General features: G+C 45.6%; 2 protein-coding genes and 1 long non-coding RNA gene across 3 annotated transcripts in view; 2 read left to right on the forward strand and 1 right to left on the reverse strand.

The window, feature by feature from the left end:
- LOC138831493 (nuclear exosome regulator NRDE2-like) overlaps positions 1-2,095 on the forward strand; it is a 40,546-nt gene extending 38,451 nt beyond the window's left edge. Inside the window, exon 14 of the mRNA XM_070028568.1 lies at positions 97-2,095. Coding sequence (XP_069884669.1) covers positions 97-222 — 126 coding nt within the window. The 3' untranslated portion in view covers positions 223-2,095. The remainder of the gene's footprint in view (positions 1-96) is intronic.
- Positions 1,824-15,981, reverse strand: Psmc1 (proteasome 26S subunit, ATPase 1). The gene is made up of 11 exons (XM_070028570.1): positions 15,896-15,981; positions 11,456-11,509; positions 10,784-10,880; positions 8,360-8,484; positions 7,963-8,148; positions 7,675-7,803; positions 6,805-6,901; positions 5,828-6,017; positions 5,290-5,441; positions 4,683-4,837; positions 1,824-2,172 (listed from the first exon to the last, which is right to left on the reverse strand). The coding sequence occupies exons 1-11, from the start codon at positions 15,896-15,898 to the stop codon at positions 2,038-2,040; spliced, it is 1,323 nt and encodes a 440-aa protein (XP_069884671.1). The 5' UTR covers positions 15,899-15,981; the 3' UTR covers positions 1,824-2,037.
- Positions 15,970-21,373, forward strand: LOC138831495 (uncharacterized). The gene is made up of 3 exons (XR_011373342.1): positions 15,970-16,222; positions 20,175-20,259; positions 21,317-21,373. It is a non-coding gene; the product is annotated as an uncharacterized lncRNA (long non-coding RNA).
- Positions 21,374-22,240: the final 867 nt, after the last annotated feature.

Below are 22,240 nucleotides of genomic sequence, written 5' to 3' on the forward strand. Positions count from 1 at the left end.
AATGGAGGGCATTTTCTAGGCCCCATGCCTTGTTCTCAGAGCTCTTCCATACTCTGCAAGTACTGGCAGTGAGAATAAGTGTTTCTTTGTCGATAGGTGCTGTACATGGATGCCATGGAATACTTCCCTGATGAGCTGCAGGAGATCCTGGATCTGATGACTGAGAAGGAGCTCCGAGTGCGCATGCCCATGGAGGAGCTGGAGCTCCTGCTGGAGGACTAGAACCTGGCTGCCAGCTGCGTGGTTCTAGAACAAGGGGATCGTGTGGGATGGAGCACAGAGCTGCAAGTGTTTCTGTCATTTGTGTCTGGATGTATAAATGACACAAAGGCTATTCTGCATATTATATATGTGACAGTGTACATGTGTTGAGTTGAATCATACCAATGGCAATGAAATCTTTGTGGTTAAGGTGTACATGCCTTCCTGTTCTCTCTGGTCCTGTCCAACCACCTCTGGTTCTGCCACCCTGTGGATAGCTCTCAGTACTGCCTGCTTTTCCACTAAGCTGCCCCCTGAATCTCAGTGCTGACCTGTACCCTGGGGACCTGGGATGGCCTGTACAAGCGGGCAGCGCCTGAGCAGCTCCTCACATCGAGTGCTATACTATCAAGGGTTTGCTCTGGGTAGATGTTGAGTAGAAAAGAGATGGAGAGAGACCCTATCTTAGATTAAAAAAAAAAAAATCTTAGTGGGCTGGGAAGGTGGCTCAGTGGTAGAGCGCTTGCCTTGCACGCCTGAGGCCCTGGGTTCGACTCCTCAGCACCACATAAGCAAAAAGAAAAAAGCTGGAAGTGGCACTGTGGCTCAAGTGCTAGCCTTGAGCTGAAGAGCTGAGGGACAGCGCCCAGGCCCAGAGTTCAGTTCCCACGACCGGACCCAAAAAAAAAAAAAAATCTCAGTTCTGTTTCAGTTGGTGACAGGAAAGTCTGAAAGACGATTGAGACTTCTCCCAGCTCATAGACAAATATGGTGGGCAGGGAAAGAGTTTTGAGCTCATCCAAGGCAAAAGGACCACTGCCCATGTTTGTCAGGAGCTGGTTATTTTCTCTGGAAGTGTTCATCACATCACACCACAGGGCCCACATGTGTTGCTGAGCTGCGGGGGACCAGGAATTGCTCAGGTGGCTTCTGCTGTGTCAGATACAAGGGGCTGCTCTGTGGGCGCTACTTACAATACACATCTGTTGTTTTACTTCCAAAAGAGAAGACATGGTAGCCCTTGGCACAGGCCAACCACTTGCTGCAGTGGGAGCTATCAGTTCTCTCTAAAATATCTCTCCAGAGAAAGGGCTTCAAGAACCAGTGGCTTTCTATAGGCAGGCAGGTGGTCTGTCTTGCTCCCCAGGTATCAGCAGCCAGGAAGAACGTGCTCTCTGAAAACACTCTTGTTCAAGCCCTGACTGAGCTTTGAGGGACCTGACCCCTGCTCTGCTGGAGGGCGGCCTCTGAACGTTGGGAAAAGCCCCTAGCTGGCGGCAAGCAAACAGGTTCTCCTCTGGTCTTCAGAGATGAACACAGTCCTGCAGACAGGCTAGTTCCCTACCCTACCCTACCCTGGTAAGACACAGGTTTTGATCTAGAACTGAGATAAATATGCATTAAGCTGAGTCCATGGTAACTCGTCATGCTGGTAATAAATTCATACATGTCTTCACCCAGACCATCATGGATGCTTCTCTTGGAGACCAGAGCACACTGCTAAGCCAGCTGGCTCTCTGGGTTCTTCTCCCCCCACCCCACCCCCCCTTCCACCAGCCTGGGTCTATGAAGCCTGGCTTCCCCAGAGCTGGGCCCTCAGTGTGGCGATGCCAAGTGGACTGTTTGTGAAAAGCACACTTTATTGGGACACAGAGTGCAGCACAGCACAGTGAGCAGACGGAGACTGCCTGACGGGCGACCTACAAGCCACACTCCCCAAACAGGGTGTTTTGTAATAAAATTCAACTGACCCATGGATTCCTTAGGGCAACCCTAACTGCATCCCACTGAAGGACCAGGGAAACGCCCAGCACTTTCCTGAGGCTGTTGTGGTTCCTAGAGATAGAGCCCCTCAGGCGTGCCTTCTTGTTTCTTATAAAGAACGTTTTCTTTAGATTTTTTGAAGTCTTCATTTGTTACTTTCATTCTGCGTTCTCTCAAGGCCATCAGACCAGCTTCTGTACAAATTGCCTGAAAGAAACAACATTATGTTCAGAAAGTGGAATGCTTATTTTTATCTTAGAGAGCTACTCTGAAATAAGGTATAAGACAATCTAGGAACAGATTATTTTTTCAATGTTTTAAGCACATTATTGATTTTCAGAAAGGATCTGAGGTGATTTAAACAATATTTATAAATGGTTGGGAAGCAGGGATGCAGGTTCTAAGTTTTTCCTTTTTTGTTTTTTCTGGGGGGGAGGGGCAGAATCTGGGACTTGAACCCAGGGCCTAAGTTTTTTGCTCAAGGCTATTGCTCTACCACTTGAGCCACAGCTCTACTTCCACCTCCCTCCCCTTTTTTTTTTTGGTGGTTAGTTGGAGATGAGTCTTAGGGACTTTGCTACTTGGGCTGGCTTTGAACTGTGATCCTCAGATCTTAGCCTCCTGAATTGCTAGGATTACAAGCAAAAGCCACAGTGCCTGGCAGACTCTAAGACTCAATTTCTAACAAGCTGAGTGGCTACCCAGTCAATAAATTCCTGTAAATCCATTTTTATTAATGGAATACTACTAGGAAATAGAGAATAGAGCAAAGGTAGACACACACACACACACACACACACACACACACACACACACACACACACACACACACACACACACACACACACACACACACACACACACACACACACACACACACACACACACACACACACACACACACCCCCCCCCCCCCCAGGTATTAATTTTCTTATCTGGTTCAACAGAGCAACCCATGGTATCTACTACAGGTTCCAAGGAACTCCCACATTGAGGAAACAAAACACTAAATATATGCACATTCAGAACATATAAAGTTCAATGTCTGTACTATGATTGATTCATTCATTTTCCCCTAACTGTTACTGCCTAACTTCTGCTGAAGACACACCACATTCCAACAAATCTTAAATGGTCGCCTTTCACCTAAATAGCACATGAATTTTTTTTTTTTTTTTTTGGGTCTGGTCATGGGGCCTGAACTCTGGGCCTGGGCGCTGTCCCTCAGCTCTTCAGCTCAAGGCTAGCGCTCTACCACTTGAGCCACAGTGCCACTTCCGGCTTTTTCCTTTTTGCTTATGTGGTGCTGAGGAATCGAACCCAGGGCCTCAGGCATGCAAGGCAAGCGCTCTACCACTGAGCCACCTTCCCAGCCCTAGCACATGAATTTTTATCTTGCTTTTGAAGAAGGCATATTTCACACAACTGAGGACAGGGAAATGGGCAGATCACCCAATTTACACAAATTGCTAATAATACAGGATTTGTTCTCATTAACTGAGCTTCATGATGCAGAAATGGGAATTCAAAACTTTTGTCTTTGAAGTTTCTTTTGGTTTTATAAATGTATGATTATTTGAATTTGCCCCTGAGCTGCCATATTGGAGCTTGAGCACAGGGCCTCACACTTGCTAGGTAAGCTTTACCACCTGCCTCTAGATACTGTGTCTCGGCTGGGCTTGGTCAAAACCATGTGCGATAAACTCCCATGTGGGCTTACTGTACTGTAAGTTGAGAGTACAGAACTGACTCATTTATTCTTTCAGTAATTACCTGCCCAAAGTGAAACAAAACAAGAACTCTTGTAACATGACAAAGCACGATTGATCTTGGCCCTGAAAGTTCTCTTTGGTGACAGCCATGAGGTTATTTACTTCAAAGGGTCCAGCCAAAACACGGATGTGTTTGTGCACAGAAACAGCTACGATTTATTTGCAAGCTTTCAGGAACACTGCCACAACAGCACAGTGGCACAGCCCCCTCCCTTCGTCAGTCATTCATAAACCACCTGATACCATGATGTACACTGTTTTCTGAAGGCTTAAGTTTCAAAATAAGTTGCCGTAAAAACGGAAACAATTCCTATTAAATAAGGAAGACAGGTTTTTTTCCTCCCTGACTAAACCACTAAGGCAGTATGGGACTGATTGGACTGATGGGATGATCCCAAGGATCAGCAGGCATTGGCCTGGAGAAGTACCTGTCCCCTTCCTCCCCAGCCACGACCTTGTGCTGCTCAGGACCTATACTCACTGCTGCCAGGCCTGGGCATCTGGGAAGAAATGTCTTAACTCCTAAGACTTGTGATGAGATCAAGGGCTATAATCTGGTACAGCCCAGCACAACACAAAGCAGGAGCACAAATGCAGTGGTGCTGACCCCTTGGCAGCTCTGGGGACTTCTCCAGCAGACTCAGATCTGGGACCAAGTGACACACACAAGCACGTCACCTTGGCCCTGGTGCAGGGAGGAGACAAGTTTAGTGCAGTGATTTATCCTTGTTGCTATGAAGGTTTGGGGTTATTTCCTAATTTGAATCATAAGTGACTTCAGATAAAAAGCAAAACTACCACTTGAATGTAAAGTAAGCCAACAGGTAATGGCAACTGAAGTATCAGATATCCATCCACACATCAGACCTAAACAAACTCCAAGAGCTCAGTCTTTCTTAACAGATGGGCCACACTTCCAGAGATGAGTCTGCTCAGCCTAGTTACCTTGATGTCAGCCCCAGAGAGGTCATCCTTTGCCATGATCAAGTCATCTAGAGTCACATCATCAGCCAGCGTCATCCTGCTTGTGTGAATCTGGAAGATACGCTTCTTTGTCTTCTCATCAGGCAGGGGGAACTCAATCTTCCTGTCAATGCGGCCTGCAGGCACAAAGCCTTCAGTCACATGCCATATGGACCCAGCCTCATCCCGTCCCCTTACACCCAACCTTCAGATGTGGAACAACTGTGGAATGACATTCAAGCCTTACAAAGCAAACAATCGTTTCTGTACTGTGTAAATTTCTACATTTGAATTTATCCATCAAAAGCCTATAGAAATAAAGGAGCAGTTCATGAATAGGGTATTTACTGACAAAGGATAGACCTTTGTTCTTTATCTCTTTAGACTAAAAGGTAGTCTTTATTATGAGGACAGAAAGCCTATAATGGAAGAGTGGAATTCAAAGTGCCAATCTGCACAGACTGTGATCTCAACCTATTCAAGTTTTACTGTATTTGCTATTATGTGTATCATTTTATAATTCCCCCCAAACACACAACACAAATATATAGACATCAGTTCTCTGTGTTGAAACAAGAGCAAATTTAACCTGGTCTGATCAGTGCTGGATCCAAAGTTTCTATCCGGTTAGTGGCCATGATAACTTTCACATCCCCCCTTGAATCAAAGCCATCCAGCTGGTTCAACAACTCCAGCATGGTTCGCTGAATTTCTCTCTCACCTCCAGAATTTGAATCGTACCTTTGAAAAGGAGAGAAAAAAATAAGGCCCATGTGATATGCAAAGGGGAGTTTTGCAAGATGCACCAGGACACACCCTCAATCCCATGGCCACTCCCTTTTTGTGTATGACCTGCCAGCCTGACAGTGACCGTCAAAGGCAGAAACGGCCATGCTCCCAGTCCAGATGGTTTGACTCAGGGAGTAAGTGCTCAAGCTGTAGTTAGTCACAGATGACTGATTTCTAGGTGCTCTCAGCTTCTGGGGAGAGTCATCTGGTCTGGAGAGCAGAGGCTAAGAATTCAGCAAGAGCTTGCTACCTCAAGAGCCAAGAGCATTCCCAGAATAGAACTGTACAGTGTACAGTTTTCTCTCTGAGTAACACAAAATAGGTAAGGGCAAATGTACCTTTTGGTCCCAATGGCATCGATTTCATCAATAAACACGATGGATGGTGCGTGTTCTTCTGCAACTCGAAACAATTCCCGTACAAGTTTGGGCCCATCGCCTAGGTACTTCTGAATAAGTTCTGAGCCCACCACTCTCAAGAAAGTGGCTGAGGTTTGATTTGCTACTGCTTTAGCTAACAGAGTTTTACCTGTTTTAGATAAAAGGAAAAAAAAAAGGGAAAAAGCCCTCAGTGTGGTTCTGAGTTAGACATGCTGCGCTGAGGTGGGAGGCTGCAGTGTTGAAAGTACGCTTCCACTGGGCGTTTGGACACTGCCACCTTAATCCACTGACACATTCTGAGCGCTGCAAAAAACTTTTTCTGAACTCCTCATGATGATGTCAAAAAATCTTTTTTCTTGGCACCAGTCCTGATGCTTGAACTCAGGGCCTGGGCGCTGTCCGAGTTTCATTTTGCTCAAGGCTAGTACTCTGCCACTTGAGCCACAAGCTGCATTTTGCTGCATTCCCAGCTTTTCTCCTGACTACCTGGAGATAAGTCTCATGGACTTTCCTGCCCAGGCTGGCTTCAAACAGTGATCCTTAGGTCTCAGCCTCCTGAGTAGCTAGAATTATAGGTGTGAACCACTGGCACCAGGCACAGCAGCTGTCTTAAACTAGGGAACTGTAGTGTCCTCACTGGTCAGGTTAGTAATTATAAACAATCAATGCTGCTGCTCAAGGTAAGAGCTGAGCGAGGCATCATGGCACACGCTAATAATTCCAGCATCTGGGAGGCTGAGACAGAAGAACTGTGAGTTTTAAGGTCAGTCTAGGCTGCACAGTGAGAACTTGTCTCAAAAAAAGGACTAACAGATGTAGTTCAATGATGGAGTATAGACTTTGCCAGGGCTAGGTTCATCTCCAGCACTATCTAGATAGATCTAGAGACAGATATCTAAGTAAGCTGAGTGTTCACGGCATCACACAGAACAAACCTGTGCCAGGTGGGCCATAGAGAATGACTCCCTTAGGGGGTTTTATACCCATCTCTTCATAATATTCAGGATGGGTGAGAGGCAACTCCACAGATTCCTACAGAGGAGAAACACTTGGTAAGAATGAGGCTTTCTTACTGAAATGATTAGCATTATCTAACATTATGAGAAGATCTCAATTGTACCAACAGTGAGGAAAAATGTCCTAAGCTCAGACCCAGCAGCTGAAGAGACATGGCTCTTCGAAGCCATCACATTTCTAAGTTACACCTAGTGTCTCTCTTTAATTTCCTATAGTCAGTCCTAAGCAACATTTAAGCTGTTCTTGTGCAAGAGTGTCTTAAGAAAGCTAAAATTCACCCTCTTGATCAAACAACAGAGAGGACCTGGAAGGACTTCCTGATGGCTATCCCCATCGGGAGATAGTACATATTTCCAGCTGTCTGAGAAGATCTGTGAGGGCCTGAATGAATTCCTTAGGGATCAAAGAACCTGAAGTCAGCAGACCCACAGCCATACACCAATGCCAAGGACCACTGAAGATCGGGATTACGTGCTAGACCCCACCACTATATCTTGTACAGGCAGTGTCAAAGTCAGCACGATGGGAAGTAACATACCTTCACATAGATCATTCACTAACCATCACATAGGAAAGTATTAGACTATAGCTGATGCAGGAACACATAATCTACTGTTATTTCGACTATCGAACTCAGTGTTAACAAACAAGGAACTCCACAACTGGTAAGCTCTGAGTCAGTAACTGGTCTGACCAATAAAGAAGAACAAGTGTACACAACACGTCAAAAGTGCCCTACCTGGAATAATCAGAAGTCTTAAAAATGCAGTGCTGGTGCCCCATCATACCTTAATTTCCTGGATTTGGTTGTCTAAGCCCCCAATATCTGCATATGTCTCCTGGGGAGCCTTTTCCACCTTCATCACTGTGACCAGGGGGTCTGTGTCATCCATCAGCACCCCTATCACTGCGTGCACCTGGCAACAACAGCACAAGTTAACAGACCCCACACAGTGCGGGTCCAGAGCTCTTCTCCCCACCCCCGGCACTGTTTAGTACCACTGCCACAGAACGGGTGGATGGACCTCAGAGGAAGAACAAAGTTCCATGGCGCCCTTAGAGACGTAGCAACTCACCTTGTGGTTGAGCAGGACTGAGCAGCCTGGTTCCAGCAGATCCTTGTCCACGAATGAAAGGATGCTGACGTAGTGCTCGGAGCCCACAGATGTAGACACGATGGCATGATTGTCATCGATGATCTCCTCCAAGGTGCCTACTGACATCGGGGTCCCCCTCAGGTCATCCACCTTGGATCTTTCCTCCTACACAATAACGTTCCACAAACGAAAAGCAGCTTAGACCTAAACGGCAGAGCATCCTGACTGTACTAGATTTACAAAGGTAGCTAAGAAGGCTTCATAAAACTTGGCACAGTCCAGTCACTTGAACACATTTACTTATGGGTAGTTATAGGTTCTAAGTAGAATTCACTTTGTTAAAAAAAAAAAAAAAGACAGTAACTTCTCTTCTTACCTCTTGCTTTTCTTCTAATGGTTTCATTTGTTCCTGATTTCTAATAAATTCTTCCTCCATGAGAAGATAGTCTTTAATTCTCTCTAACTTCAGTAATTTTAAGCGGCACTGAGTGTGAGGTGTCACTGTAATTAAACAATAAGGTTTCAACTGAAGACCTCGCTGAAGAATGGTTACATAAGAAACTTGGATTTTTAAGGGATGGGAAGGGGAAACAAAGGAGGAGGCTACAATGCTTGATAAGAAATGTACTCATTATCTTGCCCATGTAATTGTAACCCCTCTGTACAGTATTTTCACACACAAAAAAAAAAATCTGGGGAAAAAAAAAAGAAACTTGGATTTTTTCCACTAATGTGAATTACAGTATTTGGGTATTACTGGAACCACACATAAATACTTATTTTATGCCCCCCCCAAAAAAAAGGTTTTTTCAGGAATTTAATATCGGCTCATTTTAGCTGGAAAGATTCTAAAAACATCCAAATTGTGCTAACTTTAAGCATTCATGTACCAAAACAAAAAGGAGACATAGGCTCTAGAATTTCTAACCAAGCATCTCAAAATAGGTTTATGGCCAAATAAGCAGTGTAAAATAACCAATCCTGACTCAACAGAATAGTCTATATGCTTCAAGAAGAAAGAAACCATTGGCTGGGCATGGTGGCTCACTCCTATAGTCCCAACAATTTGGAAGGCAGACTGAAAGGACTGCAGTTTGAGGCCAGCAGAGACAAAAATTTCTTGAGATTTTTCATCTCAACAAACAAGCCAGATGAGGTTGCATGACTATGATCTCAGGTAGTCTGAGGACAGCACAGGGCAAAAATGCAAGCCTCTATCTGAAAAATAAACTAAAGGAAAATAAGGGGCTAGGGCTCAAATGGTGCAGCACCTGCCTAGCAAGCACAAGACTCTTGAGTTCAAATCCCAGTACCTGAGTGAGTGGGAAAGGGAAGGAGGTAGAGAAAAAGAAAGGGAGGGAGGGGAGGAAGGAAGAAAAGAAAAAAGGTAAGGCAAGGTAAGAAAAGGGAAGAGAGGGGCTGGGAAGGTGGCTCAGTGGTAGAGCGCTTGCCTTGCATGCCTGAGGCCCTGGGTTCGATTCCTCAGCACCACATAAGCAAAAAGAAAAAAGCCGGAAGTGGCACTGTGGCTCAAGTGGTAGAGCACTAGCCTTGAGCTGAAGAGCTGAGGGACAGCGCCCAGGCCCAGAGTTCAGGCCCCACGACCGGACCCAAAAAAAAAAAAAAAAAAAAAAAAAAAAAAAGAAAAGGGAAGAGAAAGAAAGAAATGAAGAGAAGTAAGGAGGGAGAATTGAAAATTTTACTTGGAACATACACTAACTATCCATGTGACGTGACTTTTTTGTGGGTGTGTGCCTATCCTGGGCTTATACTCAAGGCCTTCACTCTGTTTCTGAGTTTTTGTGCTCAAGCCTAGCATTCTATCTTTAGAGCCACACTTCCATTTCCAGCTTTTTGGTAGTTAATTGGACATAAACAGTATCACATCTTCTTCCTGAGTTGGCTCAGGTCTCAGCCTCATGAACAGCTGGATTTTACAGGCATGGGACACTGCACCTACATGACTGGACTCTTGAACTTCCTACTCTCTTCTGTTGACTTAGTCATCTCGTTCTGTACCAGTACCATATTGTCACATTACAGTAGAATTAGTGACCAGTATTACTGTCCGACTCCCTGTATTCTTAAATATTAAATTAAATTTGAACTGAAGCCTGAGGGAGAAACAGGAAGCCACAGGAAGGACCTGGGGAAGAACATGGTAAGCAGAGGAAAAGGCCCTGAGAAGAGCAGTCATAGGTCACAGGCAGGCAATATGGCCAGTGAGCAAGGGTAAGAAGCAAGGCCTCCGCATGGAAAGCATGGAGAAGTGGGCTGAGTCAGAGCACAGCAGTCTATGTGCATCAGGAAGCCATGGAAAAGTATTAAGTTCAGGCATCGCATGACCCCAATTTTAATACAGTAACACTTCATTTCACGAAATAGTATTTCAGAGTAGCTCAAGTTCCACTTTGGGTCTGTGATCTAAAACTATACATTTGTACTGGTGCTGCAGTCCTAGACTTTGGGAGGCTGAGGCAGGAAGCTTAGGAGTTTGAGGCTAGCCTGAGCTACCTAGTGAGACCTTCTCTTAACAGAGCAAAATGAAATGACCTATACTTTTGATATATTAGGGCTGGCTATTTAAAGAAATTTTATGTAATACTGTATTTTAAAATAAAGTATAGCTGTTATATCAACCTAGAGGAATATCACACACAAGATAGGCAGAATAGGTCCAATCACAGAGCTAGCACCTCCACAAATGCCCACTTCCTGTCTCCCCTTCCGACTCCCAGCTACTGCACAGAGATGGTTTCAACTAGGAACTGAAGGCAACAAGAAGGAGTCATGGCATTACCCAGTGGCAGTTTGCTGGCAGCATCTGGTCCCTTTGTTTTCTTCTTCTTTTTCCCCACTCTAGTTGGTACAGGAGGTTCATATTTCTTTTTCTTGTCCTTGGGTTTTTAGAAGAGCATGGGAAAAAAAGTCAATAGAATCATAAAACACACATTTTTTTTTCCTGCTTCACCACCATCTATACCTAGATGGTATAATTTTCCTTATCTCTTAGAATGCTATTAGAAACTGCCTTTGGAAGAGCTAGATTTTTACTTTTCTGTAATCTTAACAAGTCCAATGTAAATAAGACAATGTAGTCTTCTTTTAATAATAATAATATATATAAATGATAGTGAATTCGATTAGTTTTAAAAGGAGAAACTAGAATTGAGTTTCATGACAAAAATTTGAAACAATTCTTTAGCTTCAGGATGTTAAACACTAAAAGTACAAGTATACTTAAAAAACTTTTTTACACATTCAGTAAACATTAACACTTAAAATACCATTTGATAGGTCAATAACCTTTTCAAAAACACAGAATGAGTGTTCAAGCTATGGATTAGGAGAGGTTCACAACTACTGGATCACATTGCTCTTTTAAATTTATAGATCCCCAAAGAACTCAGCTAAGACTTATGACACTGTCCACAATCTGTCAAAATCACAGTAAACATCCGGTGTTATTTACCTTGTCATCCTTCTTGCCACCTCCAGGACCGTGACCACCACTCTGACTTTGACCCTGAAACAAATCAAACCCAGATGTCAATTTTGAATATAATCCCTTCAAAAGCAGGGCCTTCTTGTCCCATGATTTAAAAAAATGAACACACCCTCCACTTCAGCATTTACAAAACCAAGTATTTGGTTGCTAAGGTATGTATCTTGTATGGCAGATACTCGCAACTGATTGCCTCTTTGAACCAGGAACAACTGTATCATGTAGCAGATGTAACTAAGGAATCTGAGGTTCCAAGAGTACCTAGACCTTGAGGTTCCTTTACACTCTCACACTGAGGCTCCAGAGACTACGTTTCAAGAAACCAGGGCATGAAAGCTCCTCAACTACCATTTACTCTCCATGTAGATCACACCAGAATCCAGAAGACAACGTAATCTACCTTCCATCCCTATAGCCCTGAACATGGACAAATCCTTTTTCTTTTCTTTTCTTTTTTTGGGTTCGGTCATGGGGCCTGAACTCTGGGCCTGGGTGCTGTCCCTCAGATCTTCAGCTCAAGGCTAGCACTCTACCACTTGAGCCACAGTGCCACTTCTGGCTTTTTTCTTATGTGGTGCTGAGGAATCGAACCCAGGGCCTCATGCATGCAAGGCAAGCGCTCTACAAATCCTTTTTCTGTCTGAAATGTCCATCTTAATATGCCAAGAACTTAGTGTATTTTGAAAAAAACCAACTCAGTGGGATTTCTGATTTTAACAGACCCCTCATTTATAGTACAATACCTAACAGAGCAGTGCTTCAAATGGTAGCTTTTAAACACAAATAACATGAACTTGCAGTCTCCTCAAACTACCTCCATGTAAGTATCTCTTAAGTTAATATACCCCGTTTCAGTATCAAGACAAAACCACCACATCATGGTTATCTGGAGACAATATCACATTTATTTCACCACATGAAGGATTCTTAAAACTCTGTACTTTAGTGAAGCAGCTAATTAAAAGATTACAGCGATTCTATGTAACGCAGTTATACTGAAATAAGCTATTCAAGTTATAGGCCTGTAACAATTACTTATACCTCTTAAGGAAACTTGGTGATGGCTGGTCAGGTGTTTTTTTGTTTTGTTTTGTTTTGTTTTGGGTCCGGTCATGGGGCCTGAACTCTGGGCCTGGGAGCTGTCTCTCAGCTCTTCAGCTCAAGACTAGTGCTCTACCACTTGAGCCACAGTGCCACTTCCAGCTTTTTTCTTTTTGCTTATGTGGTGCTGAGGAATCGAACCCAGGGCCTCAGGCATGCAAGGCAAGCGCTCTACCACTGAGCCACCTTCCCAGCCCCGATCAGTTGTTTTTAGGGTGCTTATGATGTTCCCAAATATGTAATAGGTATTTTTCCTTCACTATCCTTTATTCCACACAACCCTGCAAGGTAGATTTCATTATTCCCAACCAGCCTGAGAACATGGAGACTGTGGAATTAATGAATGTAAATTTGAATTCTGCCTATGAGCTACATGGCCTTGGGTCAGAATACCTCCCTGTGTCCTCACCTGGAAAAGAGAGATGCTACTACCTCCTATCTGTTTCTGAAAATGAAGTAACTCAGGCAAACCACTTATACTTCCATGACAGTCTATTACTGGTAAACAGGAAGGGAAGGGTCTCCATTTTAGCTGCCAGTCTGCCTACAAAATATGAGCTTCATTTTATTTTTTGTTACTATTGTTATTTTGAGACAGGGTTTTGTTATGTAGCCCAGGCTGACTTTGAACTTCACCCTTGGTCCTCTTGCCTCAGTCTCCCATGAGCTGTAATTACAGAAACAAGTCCCTTTTTGGCGGTCAATTGGAGATAAGAGTTTCTTTGATCTGTCTGCAGGGGCTGGCTGTGAACATCATTCCTCAGATCTTAGCCCACAGAACAGTTAAGACAACAGGTGTAAACCACTAATGCCTGGCTTAAATTTAAAAAAAAAAAAATCATTTGCTGGTACCAGAGTTTGAAATCAGGATGGGCACTCCCTAGGCCCTGTTAGTGCTTGAGCCATGCCTCTAATTCTTTTTCTTTCCTTATTTTTCACATCGAGCTTCACTTTTCCCCCAGGCCAGCCTGGACTGCGGTCCTCCTATGAACATTCCATGTGTAGATGGAATGAAAGGTGTGTGTCACCATACTCCGCTTTCTCTTGGTTGAGATATACTTTTTCCCCCGAACTTTTTGCCCAGGTTGGCATCAAATCACAATCTTATCTCAGTAGCTAGGATTGCAGGCAAGAGCCACAACACCCAGCTTATAATGTGTGCTTTAAAGAAGTCTGAATCCTAGCCAGGTGCTGGTGGCTCACGCCTGCAATCCTAGCTACTCAGGAGGCTGAGATCTAAGGATTGGAGTTCAAAGCCAGCCCGGGCAGGAAAGTCCATGAGACTGTTTTTTTTTTGGTCCGGTTGTGGGTCCTGAACTCTGGGCCTGAGCACTGTCCCTCAGCTCTTCAGCTCAAGGCTAGTGCCCTACCACTTCAGCCACAGCGCCACTTCTGGCTTTTTTATTTTTGCTTATGTGGTGCTGAGGAATCGAACCCAGGGCCTCAGGCATGCAAGGCAAGCATTCTACCACTGAGCCAACTTCCCAGCCCCTCCACGAGACTCTGATCTCCAATAAACCACCAGAAAATAGGAAGTGGCACTGTGGTAGAGTGCTCGCCTTGAGCTGAAGAGCTGAGAAGAGTGCCCAGACCCAGAGTTTAAAGCCCCACAACAGACAAAAACAAAAAAAGAGTCTGAATCCTTTTCTGTTCTGTTCTTCACTCTCTTTTGTGTTTCTCCAACTTTATTCCTCCACATTTTGCCCAGGCCATCATGACTTCTTATTTGAACTCTTGCCTCCAAGTGGAGAACTCTGACCTTCTAAAACAAACAGCTGATCCTGCCCTCTCCTCAAAAACCATCAACTGCTCCCTGCCCTTTGTGGTACCATATCCAAGCCTGGCCCCTGCCAAATCTTTCATCTACCTTTCCTCACTCTATGTGAGTCTGATCCAATGGAAGATGTGAATGGGTTCCACACTCCATTTCTGGGGCATCTTACACGTTTCTTCCTTTCAGATAATTACACCTTTTACTAAGCAATTCTGATATGCCATGCAGTGTGCTAAACATGCTCACAGTGTTATCCTATTTGATTCTTACAAACTATATGAGACTAGTACATCATGGCCCTTATTGACAGGAAAGCTAACCAAGGCCCCACGAAGTCCAGAGATTTGCACATTGTCACATTTGTCAGACAGAGCGCCAGGAATCCCACCCAGGTCTACTGGATACCACAATCTAGATGTTTCTTTATGGCTCTAGAAAGCACGGGTCTGTCGCCTACCACAACCACTTACTGTGTTCAGTTTCCTCCTTGGCAAAACGAGAATAATATTAACAATTACTTCCAGGGACTGTTGTAAAGAAGGACGAGAAAATGTTGGAAAAGAACTCAGACGCCTTTAGGCGACCTCAGTGATTCCGGCTAAGCACAGTCTCCTGGAGGGATTCCCTGGCGTGCTGCTGATCGCTCTTGCTGGACCGGGTGCCTTGCGGGTCACTCCCTCAATTCCGGCCTCTGCTCCTAAGTCACCATCGACTACCGTCCTTCTGACACCCCCATCAGAGACTGAGGCCCTCCCCGTCCCCCTGCAGCCTGTCTCGCCAGGCCGAACACCACATCACACTGTTCTCCGTCTCTGCGGCTTCTCCTGGGGGGGCGGGGGGGGGAGGGGGAGTTAGCGCCATGAAGGCAGCCCCCGCCCCGGGAGCTCCGAACAGCCGAGGCAGGCAGACAGACACAGCCACACGGGCTACCCTCATCCCCGGGCCCAGAACAGAGCCGAGGCAGGCAGGCAGGCAGGCTGGCGGGCAGTGAGACAGACAGACAGACAGACAGACAGACAGGCAGGCAGGCAGGCTGACAGACAGACGGGCAGGCAGGCAGGAAGCCAGAGGCAGACACAGACAGACAGACAGACACACGGACACACAGGCTACCCTCATCCCCGGGCCCAGAACAGAGCCGAGGCAGGCAGGCAGGAAGGCTGGCAGGCAGACAGACAGGCAGACAGAGGCAGGCAGGCAGGCAGAGGCAGAGGCGGACACACGGACACACGGACACACAGGCTGCCCTCCTCCCGCGCCCAGCCGCCCGCAGGCCCAGCCCGGCCTCCACGCCCCCCCCCCTCCGCTCCAGGCGTCCGCCCTTTCACACTCGAACTCGCCGGGCTCGGCAGACGCCGTCCGCGGCCTGCGGCGGTGCTCGGTCCGGGCGGGCGGCCCCGCTCCGCCGCCCCCGAGGCCCTGGCAGGGAGCCCGCGGCCCGCACCCCCGAGGCGGCGCCCGAGCCTCTCGCCACAGCCGCCCCGCTCCGCCGCCGACCCGGCGACCCCCGGCCGAAGCCCTGAGTCACTCACCATCTTGCCTCGGCCGCTTTAGCTGCCGCCGCCGCCGGAAGTACATCCGCAGCGATCGCCCGTCACAACCGGAAGTTGCTGTGAGGGAGGGACGCTACGGAAGCCGACCAGGACCAAATCCCGCAGGACCTTGTGCCGGAGCGCGTGTGTGGAAGGATTTGGGGACGTTTTACTGGAGGAGTCTTACGTGGCTGCGAGTGTGTTTTTGTCAGCAACGTAAGAGAATGACTTCCACTGCCAAAGACCTAGAACAATTTGGGGGAAAAAAGTCAAAAATTGTAACTGGACAGAGTTTACTGCAAGGCCACGGCCTGGCTCTTGGAACTGGTACGTGGACCTAGGCACACATCGAACATTTTAATTTTGGTTGTGGAATCAACGAACAGTTTTCAAGGTCTGTTATTTTCTGATGACCTATGGCTTAGAATGGTGCTAAATGTCTTATAGTTCCCGTTTGGAATTAGTTGGCCTAATTGGTGAAATCCATCATGGATTTTGTATACTAGGATGCCAACAAAGAAAGAGAAAGGAAGGAGGGAAGGAAGGAAGGAAGGAAAAGGAAAGGAAAAGGTGTTGCTGCCTCTGGAAACTTCCATGATCGGGTGCTTTAAATACTGCTTCTTGTGGAGTATGAGAGAGGGGGTAAAATTGACGAGTACAGTGTAAACATGTACAATGATGTAGCAGTGAAATCCTTCTGTGTATAACTAATATAAGCCAATAAAAATCTTATTAAATATGGTACTTCCAAAAGAATAACGAATGATATTCAAGATCATTGAATCCATTTTGTTCTTATCTGCCCTACACTGACTTAGGTATTTAGTTGTGAAACACTAAAACCTAAAAATACTTCACTTAGTAAACATGATGCATTCATTCCTTCAGGTCCACCGTTGCTAAGTGGTTAAATCAAACTTTTGAGCCTAAGAGGTCTCTGAAATAGTTAATCAAGCTGTTACAAATGCCAGTCACAGGCAAAAGGACAGATCCTGGGACAAACTCCTTAAACCACTAGCACATAGCTAGGTAGTACTTGGAAAAATGTCCCCTGAATGAAGTCCTAAAGAACCAAGATGTTTTATAATGAAATTCTGGGAAAAGAAAAGAAACATAAATTGTTGACATTACTCCTATATTGACTATAGATAAAAGAGCATGACACTAAAAATCAGACAAGTTCTAGGATAGGAGATTATTCAATAAATGGAATTATATAATATATAACCCAGGCTGGCCTTGAAATAATATTCCTGGCTGGGTGCTGATGGCTCACACTTGTAATCCTAGCTGCTCAGGAGGCTGGGATCTGAGGATCGTGGTTCAAAGCCAGCCCGGGCAGGAAAGTCCATGAAACTCTTCTCTCCAGTAAACCACTCAGAAAACCAGAAGTGGTGCTGTGGCTCAAGTGGTAGAGCACTAGCCTTGAGCTGAAGAGCTAAAGGAGCACCCAGGCCCAGAGTTCAAGCCCCATGACCAACAAGAAAGAAAGGAAAAGAAAGAGAGAAGAGAAAGTAAGAAAGAAAGAAAAGAAAAGGAAAAAAGAAACAAAGAATATTCTTGTCTCAGGCTTCAGAGTAGGATTACAAGGCAGGCACACTGTGACCATAAAAAGTTCTTTTTATCTTTTCTTGATTGGATGATTCTAAAAGTGTGATGCAGTCTTGAAGGGAAGTGTCAGCATGTAGGAAGATGAAGCTTTTTTTTTTTTTTTTAACTTTTGTTAAAGGAGCTTAGGACTGTTCATTAATGTGCTTCTCATTTCTTTTCTCCCTCCATTCTCTGGTGTCTGTTAGTTTAGGGCATCTCAGAAGTCTTCTTTTATCACACTGTAATAGAAAGACTTGTCACTGTTGACCTCCATAAACAAATTTGACTTCAAGTTATCAGGATATATGAAATTGCATGATAGGGACAAGGCAAGACAGCCATCTCTTCCCGAACGCTCAGAGCAATGCCAGCTCAGCAAAGGATGTGCATGGGAAGTTGAGGGAGTATATCCTGAGTAGTATTGGAAGGGCCGTAATGTTTCTAAGATGTTACCACAGTCAAAGAAACATAAGCTGAGGATCAAAATTTAAGGCACACCACAGGTGAATATACATGCATTGTGAGCTGTACACCTGTGCATCTCTTTTCTCCCTGAGGCTGACTCTCCATAATATCCACTCAGGGGACAGTCATATTTGCAATTCTCCCTCTTTCCCACCTTCAACTTCCAACCTTCTCAAATGCCAAGTGGCCAACCGTTTGGGCCTCTTCCAACTTTTTGTTAGCCGTTCAGTCTATAGATAAGCTCATTTTTTGTGTTCTTTTTAGTTGTATTGATTTTTATCTATTTTGTTTTGAGGGTTCTCTTGAGAGGAGTGTGGAAAGTCCTTCCACCATAGAAAGGGGCAATGGAGCTGTGAAGAGGATAGAAGCTAATATGAAGACAGTAACTACTTTGTGTGTGTGTGTGTGTGTGTGTGTGTGTGTGTGTGTGTGTGTGTGTGTGTGTGTGTTAGTACAAAGGTTTGAATTAAGGGTCTGGGCACTATCCCTGAGCTTTTTCGCTCAAGGCCGGTACCCCACCACTTAAGCCACAGCTCTACTTGTGGCTTTTTGGTGGTTAATTAGAAATAAGAGTCTCAGGGATTTGTCTGCCCAGGCTGGCTTTGAACCTAGATCCTCAGAGATCTCTTTCTTGACTAGGTAGGATTACATACGTGAGCCACCAGTGCCTGGCTCAGTTATGTGTGTGTGTGTGTGTGTGTGTGTGTGCGCGCGCACACACACACACACACACGCACACACACACCAATCCTGGGGCTTGAACTTATGGTCTGGGTGCTGTCCCTGAATACTTTTTTACTCAAGGCTAGTGCTCCATCTCTTGAGTCAAAGCTCTGTGATCCTCAGCCTTTTGGTAGTTAATTGGAGGTAAAAGTCTCATGGACTTCCCTGCCTGGTGTGACTTTAAACTGGATCCTCAGATCTCAACCTCCTGAATAGCTAGGATTACAAGTATGTAATTGATGTCCTCCCCCAATTCTATCCTATTCCTTATTTTAATAGATGTTGTATTGAGAAGTCTTGTTTAGAGAAATGGGAAAGGAGAGACATTTTGTGATGAAAATGTCATTTGATTCTTTTCTTTTCTTTTTTTGCCTGTCCTGGGGCTTGAACTCAGAGCCTGCGTGCTGTCCCTGAGCTGCCCTGTGGTTCAAGGCTAGTGGTCTACCACTTGAGCCACATCCCCACTTCCAGCTTTTTCTGAGTAGTTTACTGGATACAAGAGTCTCATAGACTTTCCTGCCTGGGCTGGCTTTGAACCACAGTCTTTCAGATCTAAGCCTCTTGAGTAGCTAGAGCCACTGACCCAGCCATTTGATTCTTTTAAATCCTTCCACACATCATAAACCCAAACCAGAGCAAGACCTATTACTCATAATAATCTGAATTGAGCTTTCCTTCAATGTGATTCCAAAGAACTAGAAAACTTTGGACGTGAAAAATGATTTACCTGACAGTTGCCAGGACAACACAATTTCTCAGTTTCTGGAAACCATCTTCCAAAGGCTTCACCATTTCACTTCGGCGATTATCCCTTTTACCTGTTACCCCTTCATTCAGACTTTAAACTGATAGCCTGAAAAGTGGGGAGGGAGGCTTTGAATAGCATTTAAATGCCATTCATTATTCGTCTGGCAGTACAACACATTTAATAAGGTTTTGCTTGGCTCATATTAGTTACACAGGGGAGGGTTTCATGGTTCTATCTCCGTACATGTTTACCCTGTATTCCAATCAATTTTACCTCTGTGTCACACTCCCTCCACACGCTGATAAACTTTTAAATCATATGGCCTCCTTCAAATATATCATGGGCAAAAATGACCTGAGGTTTGATAACCTGCCACCTGCAATAAAACCCACCTGTAGCATCCTACCCTACACGGACAGGGGCCGTTTTGCTATCCGTCGTGTTCTGGGCTTGGGTCAAAGAGGAATGAATTTTGTGAAAGGTACATGCAGTTCAGCCACTGGCCAGCAGGGGGCGCAAGGCAACCTAATACTGCAGTGGTGGGCTCTTTTTTTTTTTTTTTTAAACTCAGGTAAACTGTTTAGAGGAGGAACTTCCACGCTTTCTATCCTAACCCTGTGGGCTTCTGCGTGTGGGGAAGGCATTAGGGCTTAATACAGAGCCTCACACTCTCTCCTAGCTTTGTTTGCTCAAGGCTGGCCCTCTACCACTTGGAACCATACTTCTACTTCCAGCTTTTTTTTTTTTTTTTAGATAAGAGTTTTACAGACTTACCTGCCTGTGCTGGCTTTGAACCACCATCCTCAGATCTTCACCTCCTGAATATCTAGGATTCCAGGTGAGAGTCAGGCGTACCCGGCCCCTTGGGCTCTTGTTCCACCAACAACTGACATTTGTTGCTCATCCACGCCTCAGTGCGCCCACTCTCTTCCTCTTGGGGGCCCTCGGGTAAAGAAACTTGATATTTCACCTTGTCATGTTCAGACCCTGGCCCCCCTACCCACCCACCCACCCAGCTTCCGGAGTCTGTCCCCTGGCCCAGCTCCTCCTTCATGCTGGAGGAGGAGCTGCTAAGCCCAGCAGCAAGCTACTATTGCTCCTCTGTGCCCTCCTCCTCCCCTCGCACTCCTCCCACTGCCCTACTTGCTTTCTTTGGGTACCAGATTTTATGTGCCTGACACCACACAGCTGAGAGGCAGTCAAGTCTAGCTCACAGGCCCAGGGCAGAACCCTAACTTTTATATTCCTCTCTCTTTTTTTGTCTCAGAGAAGGGGCGACACATACACATACACACACACTTTTCCTGTCTTATGTAACTGCAACTCCTCTGTACATCACCTTTATAATAAAATTAAAAATTAAAAAAAAGAAAATTCAGAGGCCTGTGATATGCCTTAGGTTCACATTCTACAAGCAGCTACATATCATGCTGTTGACGACTCAAGCTAATCTGTGAGTCTCACCCATCTCTGCATGGGAGACCTCTACCTGCTTCCTTCTGCTCAGCTTTCCAGTTTGGGCCTCAGCACTGTGGGACTACTCAGAAGCTCCACTGATAATGAGGATTTATGAATGTATGTATGTGTGTATGTATGTATGTGTGTGTATGTGTGTATGTGTGTATGTATGTGTGTATGTGTGTATGTATGTAGGTATGTATTTTCGCTGATTCTAGGACTTGGACTCTAAACCTGGGCACCATCCCTGAGCTTCTTTTCCTCAAGTGCCACGTCTGGCTTTTTCTGAGTAGTTTATTGGAGATCATAGTCTCATGGACTTTTCTGCCCTGACTGGCTTCAAAACACAATCTTCAGATCTTAGCCTCCCGAGTAGCTAGGATAACAGGTGTGAGACTCTGGTGCTTGACTGGTAATGAGGATATTTTTTTTTTAAGGCTGAAACAAAAGAAGGGAACCAGTGGACGCAGAAAGAAAGCAGCCTTTTCAATGTTATCCTTATTTGACTAAAAGCAACTTCTGGAACATGAAGTAATGAGAAAGGACCCCTTCATTGGCGGGTCCAAATCCCAGCATAGTAGTCAAGAGCAGTTTTCCTGTAACCTCTCTCTGTGGGGTGATCCATGGCCGCATGCTCATGTGTCGCTGGATCATCTGATCACAGCGGCCCTGCACCCGTGCATCACCGCACCATTGCATTCCTGCACTAGGTGCTGCTGCACCCCTGCATCCACCACAGCTCTGCACCACTGTGACCTCAGACAACCGCCTCCCTGTACCACGGCAGCCCTCTACCACTTCATCTTTGTACCACTGCATCCTTGCACCAGTGCATTTCTGCACCAGCGCAGCCGAGTTCCACTGCAGTGATCATTTTTGAATTAGTCAAAATTAGCTCTGGAATATGTCAGCTTTCCCTTAAGGAAGACTCCCTCCCTACAGTGGGGAATACAGGACCACATCTGAGGGCCTGCTGTGCTTTGTCCTTGTACATCTGCTCTTCCGTCCTCTCCCATGAGCTTGAGGGCTCTCTCCTTATTGCTCTTGGGTCCTGACCAAGAGGCTTTGTTGGAACCACAGAAGGGAGGGGTCTGTGTGGCTGATCCTAGGGTGGGACTTGGGTCATGAGAGGACATCTGGACACCATGAAGCCAAAGTCAGGGGACAGAGCAGCGTGTGGATGTCCCCACCAGACCTCGACAGAACCCTGATACAGTTCATAAGGGAGGTGGCATTTGAGTGGATTGGTGTTGGCCAAGAGACCAAGACAAATCCCTCCCACTAAGACTGAGTTCCCAAACTAAGGGAATGTCACCCCTGGGTGAGCCCCCAGCAGCATGAGGGATGATGGATGATGCTCT

Source organism: Dipodomys merriami, unplaced genomic scaffold (assembly GCF_024711535.1).
Source record: "Dipodomys merriami isolate MVZ:Mamm:240054 unplaced genomic scaffold, mDipMer1.0.p SCAF_198, whole genome shotgun sequence".
Classification (NCBI taxonomy): Eukaryota; Metazoa; Chordata; class Mammalia; order Rodentia; family Heteromyidae; genus Dipodomys; species Dipodomys merriami.